General features: G+C 37.5%; 1 protein-coding gene across 1 annotated transcript in view; it reads right to left on the bottom strand.

The window, feature by feature from the left end:
• Positions 1-6,784, bottom strand: part of SPG11 (spastic paraplegia 11 (autosomal recessive)) — an 87,217-nt gene that overhangs the window by 51,035 nt on the left and 29,398 nt on the right. Inside the window, exons 15-17 of the mRNA XM_015557515.1 lie at positions 5,068-5,271; positions 3,604-3,710; positions 1,068-1,213 (exon numbers count right to left, since the gene is read on the bottom strand). Of these exons, the coding sequence (XP_015413001.1) occupies positions 1,068-1,213; positions 3,604-3,710; positions 5,068-5,271 (457 nt within the window). The remainder of the gene's footprint in view (positions 1-1,067; positions 1,214-3,603; positions 3,711-5,067; positions 5,272-6,784) is intronic.

The raw sequence follows: 6,784 nt of genomic DNA, 5'->3' as shown, positions 1-6,784 counted from the left end.
TCGAAACTCTGTATCAACTCCAGCTCTGAGATCTCGGGCTGCTGAAAGCTGGTTTCTGGGGTTTTGTTTAGCTTCTATTTTTGTAATTATGTTTCAAACTGCCAGCTCAGAGGCCTGCAGCGGCAGGCGGGGAACGTTGGAGTTCTCACTGACTGAAGCAAGCAAGCCTCATGTTAGTCTCAAGCTGCCTGGCTGCCGGCCGCCATCTGGCTGGCAGTTAATTTGCATATCGCCCTGATTAGCCAAAGGGAAGGGTAGCGGTTGTATGCCAATTACCATGTTTCTCTTTTCTTAGATAGGATATATAGCATGGAATGTCTCTGTATTAAAATAAAATACTGCTATTGTGGACATCATCCATTAGGGTGACCAATGTCCCTTTTCTTTTTATTTATTTATTTTTATGTCTCCCTTTTTCCCCAATTGACTCCCCCCCGCCCCCAGTCATTCCCACCCTGGGCAAGCTGCCACCGCCCCAGTGTCTGTGTCCATTGGTTATGCTAATATGAATGCATACAAGTCCTTTGGTTGCTCTCTAACCGCCCCCCCACCCCGCAACATTTGTCGCTGGATCTTTTTTTTGTTGTCTAAAGTTTTACATATGTCTTCTTTTTCTCCCAGTTGACCACCCCCCTCACCTCCAGCCATTCCCACCCCAGACAAGACCCCACCGCCCCAGTGTCTGTGTCCATTGGTTATGCTAATATGCATGCATACAAGTCCTTTGGTTGCTCTCTAACTCCCCGCCCCTACCATTTGTCACTGGATCTATTCTTGTTCATCAAATTATATTGATTATTATATCCCACATGAGTGAGATCATGTGATATTTATCTTTGTCCGACTGGCTTATTTCGCTTAGCATAATGCTCTCCAGTTCCAACCATGCTATTGCAAATGGTAAAAGTTCCTTCTTTTTTATAGTGGCATAGTGTAGACATACCACAGTTTTTTTAATACGAGTGGTTATATTTTAATACAACTGATTTCTAGAAAATCCATAGATATTTCTGCTAAATTTAAAATCAGTCCTATTTTGCCATAATAGGTAGAGGTACTGTCCATACCTGGCTGACACCACCAGGAGCATACATTGTGGTAGCAAGGGCCAGGAGGGTATGTCCTTCCAACAGCATACTGCTTACGCTGGCCTGGTTGCTGGGAATCAGTATTTGAGCATTCGCAAGGCTAGCCTGGAAGATCAGTTTAGGATCTGGAAAATAAAAGAGTATGTTTTTCTCCTTAATGTAAATTAAGAATTATATAATTCTGAGAAAGAAAATTAATTTTAACTCTCTCTAGAGAAAGAAGGACTTTCTAAATTTAAAAGCAATAGGAAAATATCACAAAGAGAAAAAATGAAAGATATGTCTATGTAAAAACAAAAACTTATATTAAAAACTGGCCGAAACCGGTTTGGTTCAGTGGATAGAGCATCGGCTTACAGACTGAAAGGTCTCAGGTTCGATTCCGGTCAAGGGCATGTACCTGGGTTGTGGGCACATCCCAGTGGGAGATGTGCAGGAGGCAGCTGATCGATGTTTCTCTCTCATCGATGTTTCTAACTCTCTATCTCTCTCCCTTCCTCTCTGTAAAAAAATCAAAAAAAGTATTTAAAAAAACAGAACAAAACAAAAAAAACCAAAAAAAAACCCTGAAGGGTAGTGATGAACTAGGGGGAAAATTAACAACAGATGACAACCTAAGGCTTAATGTCTTTAGCCAAGAGCGTATACAAAACAATGCCCCAAATACTAACAGATAAATGAACAAAAGAAAAAACCATTTACAAAAGAGAAACTATAAATGTCCAACCATAAAAATATGTAATTCACTAACAATACAGAAATGCACATTAAAATAATTAGATGCCATATATCACCTATCAAAACAGCAATGATTTTTAAAAATAATCATCCTCAATCAGACAGCTGGGACTTACGGTACAAACCCCTTAGAAAGCAATCTGGTCTTATAGCAAGAACATTCAAAGTGTGTATAACCTTTGACCCAGTAATTTCATATCCAAAAACCTATCTAAAGAAATAATCTGGCCCTGGCAGGTTTGGCTTAGTGGATAAAGCATTGGCCTGTGGACCAAAGGGTCCTGGGTTTGATTCTGGTCAAAGGCACATACCTCGGTTGCAGGTTCCTCCCCAGCCCAGGCCCTGGTCAGGGCGCATGCAGGAGGCAACCAATTGATGTGTTTCTCTCACATCAATATTTCTCTCTGTCTTTCCCTCTCTCTTCCACTCCCTCTGAAATTCAATGGAAAAATATCCTCGGTTGAGGATCACAGAAAAAAAAAATCTGGAACAAGACAAAAATTTTATGTTCAAATATACTAAAGACTATTATTTACAGGAGAGAAAAAACAGTCTCAATGCTAATAAATGAGAGAGTAGTAAATTAAATGAATATATTCATACAAGGAAATATTATGTAAACATAAAATGGTCATTATTTCCAAGTACACAGGAAAATTCTTATAATTACTATATGGGGGTGAAAAACAGAATACAAATACACAAATGTTTCTTTTTTTTAATATAAATGATTTTTTACAGAGAGGAAGAGAGAGGGATAGAGAGTTAGAAACATTGATCAGCTGTCTCCTGCACACCTCCTACTGGAGATGTGCCCGCAACCAAGGTACATGCCCTTGACTGGAATTGAACCTGGGACGTTTCAGTCCGCAGGCCGACGCTCTATCCACTGAGCCAAACCAGTTAGGGCCACAAATATTTCTTGTTTCCCAGCATTTATAGACTGTCGCAAGGTAGGAGCTCAATAAATATTTGTTAGATGAATGAAATACTATAGACCAAAAAGAGCATGAAGACAATAATTAGAAAATACATTACAATATATCAAGAGCTACCTATGAATCTTCCTATCTACTATCTACCCATGGACATGTTATCTTCTCAATAGTTGTCTGTGGCTTCCAATTATTTATTTTTTTACAATAAACATATATTACTTTGTAATCAGCACCAAAAATAACGAACAAAACAAAACAAAAGAACACATTAGGAAAAAATTCTTCATTTGGAAAGAAACCGGACATTACATAATAGTGAGTGAAAGACTGGCTGCTGACATTCCTGAATCTCTGAAATAATACCCTCAGGGCTCACAGGGCAGTTCTATCTGATTATAATCAGAGCAATGTTCTCTGTCAGCAGCTCTGCCACAGAAGACACGAGCCCACACATACTGTGCATATCTTTTCACTCCATCTGGAGTTCCTTCCTAAAAGACAGACCACTTCTTCATTGGAAAAGGGTGCCAATGTGCCGGAGAGCAGGAATTCAGCCTGTAATAAACTGGCAGGAAGAGAGAGAGCCAAAAAGAATAGAGCAGGAGAGTGAGAGGGAAAGGAAACAACTATATACTGTCTGCTCTGCCTGGTTTTTCTTGGCTCTGAAGAGGTTAACAGTTTTGATCTTCCGCTTCTTAAACAAAGCTTGAGACTAGACTATAGTCAGATATTTGTCTACAGCCAAATGATTTATTTAAAAAGAGTTCACAAGTTAAATGCCACTCAACAGACCAGTTATTTATTCAAAGAAATTTTTGTATTTAATACAGTACCCATACCTGTTAAGTTACTAGAAACTTCTCGACACTGAACTAAAAATTCAAACCAGGGGTGAGTTTCATGTAATTCTTTTTTTCCCAAAAAGGAACAATTTGGAGGACTAAGCCTATATATAAAACAAAAGAAAACAAACTCTTTGATTAACATGCAAGATAAGACAGATAATTACAATCATGTCTGCTAAGGTAATAACTAGCTTTAAAAAAAGAATCTCGAAATTAAAAAGTAAATATAATATACTCCCACTTGTGTTTTACATATTCCTTATGATCTGGAAATAGAGGTAAATTTTAGAGACAGAGATAATAATATTTAAACTGTGTTTACTACCATAATAAAATATTACCAGCTTTGTGTAAGATTAACAGATACCTTGTGCTTTAAAATACTTTGTATTTTATTATTTTTACAATAAAAACTCTTTAACATTTTCAAACTTAAGAGGTTTTTATAACCCTTTACACAACTACAGAGAAGCTAGGACTTAGGAGTTAAGGCTCAGAATAGGTCCTTTGAAAATACGACTTTTAAATCATCTCTTGCCAGTAGCTTTGGGAAAAACATCTCTGTGTGTAATTAAGCCTCAATGATATGAACCAGAAATAGACCCAGTTTGAATTTCTAGCTTTTACTATACACATTTAAATGTTCTCTCGGGTCCCAAAGGGAAAAAAAAAAAATGTTCTCATTAGCACACTGAAAGTGGGCTCTAGAATCAAACGTAAGTGGAATTAAATCTGACTCTGCCATTTACTAGTTGTGTGCCATAGTAAGACACTTAGTGTCACTTGAAGCTTCAGTTTCCTCATCTGTCAAAAAGTAACCATTCATAGGGTTTTTGTGAAGATTAGTAAAATAATCTAAGTGCCAAGAATATTGTAAGCACTCATATATTAGAGATTACTACTATTATTGTTATTACTGACCCAATAGCAATGAACACTGGCCACAGATATGATTCTGCAAGTTGATCTTAAGTAAATATATGTTGGTGCATGTCTGTACAGCTATTGATCAATCCACCCACCCATCCATCCAAATGTAAATTTTAGAGCATATCTAACTTGCAGTGTTTATAAATTCAAAGTTGTTTAACATTTGCCTGGTAATGAACGTTACCAAAGAACTCCCAAGTTAACCTTTAGTCTCTTCCTCTCTTTTTAACTTTTAAAGCATTTCTTTCACTTCATTCTAATCTCTAATTATTTAAAAGGTTAACAGAGAGCTTACAGATTTAACATCACCAAAACAAACAAACAAACAAACAAAAAACCATGGTAAGCATTTAGTTGAATGTAGCATGAAACTAAAAGATGTACCAAGTGCTGCAGGGAGGGGAATTACTTCAGGAAGATCAGTATTCCTCCAGTGAATGCTCAATATTTTGTTCTTGTCACATTCAAGTATCATGTGCTCTTGTCACATGAAGACCTGCTCAAGGACAAATCACTCTCAGGACTTACTTGTAACAGTCGAGATAGACATAAAGAAGATACTGCAGGCTGTGTTCCAAACAATAAAGAATGAAGTGAGAATGGAAATCCCAACCTTCTTTGGACCTGTAGTTTTGAACAGGGAGGGTATCTTGCATCACACCCCCAATGCGGTTCAGTCTTAGGAGGAAGAGTTCAAAGTCTTCTAGTTCAGATATAAGAAAAATCCCATTCCTAAAGAGCAGGTTTAAGAGATGGCAAATTTAAGAAGTTGCTAGATTCAGAGCACACCAAACCACTTCCATGAGTTTAAGTCTCAGCTACAGAAGGTCCTCACATAATGTTCTTTTGTTTCTCTCAATGCCATTTTGTCATAACTTACAATATTGATGAGATGCCAATGTAACTTAACTCTTGTTTTTATCAAGTAGTTTGTGGCAAAACTGTTTCATTATACGTCATTTCACTTAAAGTCACAAAACCTATTGACAACGTTAAGTAAGGACTGATTGTATTTTTTAAAAAGTATTTAAAAATTAAGACTGCCAATTTTTACTCTATAAATACATTATGAGTCATATTTTGCTGGTTTCCAACAAAGGTTTCTGAATCACTGTAGTATTTAAAAGTAGTAATGACAGTCTTGAGTTATCTTAAATATTTCAAAAACCTAAACTAAGCTATCTACATTTTTTTTGGTTTTGGCTGGAACTATACAATCCAGTGTGTAATAGTGGTTAGCTTTTGAAGCTAGATGTTTTAAGCACTGAGAAATTCACCAAAATATACAAACAAAATGATGGAGAAACTAAAGCAGAATAATTTAAATAAACCAACTACCAAACAGTAGAAATCTGCATTGAAATATTACTTTTTACAAATTTACTGTTAAAAACATCATATACACCATATAAAGGAATACAGAAAATACATTATATGGCTGATATCTACTCTGACCTTCAGCCGCATCCGCCGCCGTCCTCACAAAGGCGCCCATTGGAAGCGTCCCTGGCGCTGCAGCTCTGAATGGACGAAAACCAAGTTTCATCCTCAGCCCGGCCCGTGTGGCTCAGTGGTTGAGCACTGACCTATGAACCGGGAGGTCACAGTCTGATCCCCAGTCAAGCCACATGCCCTGGGTTGCAGACTCGATCCCCAGTAGGGGGTGTGCAGGAGGTAGCCAATCAATGATTCTCTCTCATCATTGATGTTTCTCTCCCTCTATGAAATCAATTAAATATATATATATATTAAAAAAGATAAAAACCAAGAGGTTTTAAAAAGATAAAAACCAAAGGTAAAAGCTAATGGCTTTTATCATAAATAGATATTTAAAAGAAAAAAGAAAAACCATGTAACCACCACCCAGATTATAGCACATTATACTTGTTTTTTTTTGTTTTCAGGGCACATGCCCAGGGTTGTGGACTCCATCCTGGGAGGGGGCATGCAGGAGGTAGCCAATCAACATTTCCACCTCTCTGTCTCTCTTCCTTCCTCTTTCGCTAAAACCAATACAAACATATTAAAAAAATATATATAATATGAAGTTTAAAGAAATATCATGTTGCCCTAGCCAGTTTGGTTCAGTGGATAGAGCGGCCTGCAGACTGAAAGGTCCCGGGTTCAATTCTGGTCAAGGGCATATGTCTGGATTGCAGACTCAGTCCCCAGTAGGGGGTGTGCAGGAGGTAGCCAATCAATGATTCTCTCTCATCATTGATGTTTCTCTCCCTCTATGAAATCA

The sequence above is a fragment of the Myotis davidii genome, unplaced genomic scaffold, assembly GCF_000327345.1.
Source record: "Myotis davidii unplaced genomic scaffold, ASM32734v1 scaffold46, whole genome shotgun sequence".
Lineage (NCBI taxonomy): Eukaryota > Metazoa > Chordata > Mammalia > Chiroptera > Vespertilionidae > Myotis > Myotis davidii.
The sequence above is the reverse complement of the archived record's forward strand: the minus strand, read 5'-3'. Positions and strand labels throughout refer to the sequence as shown.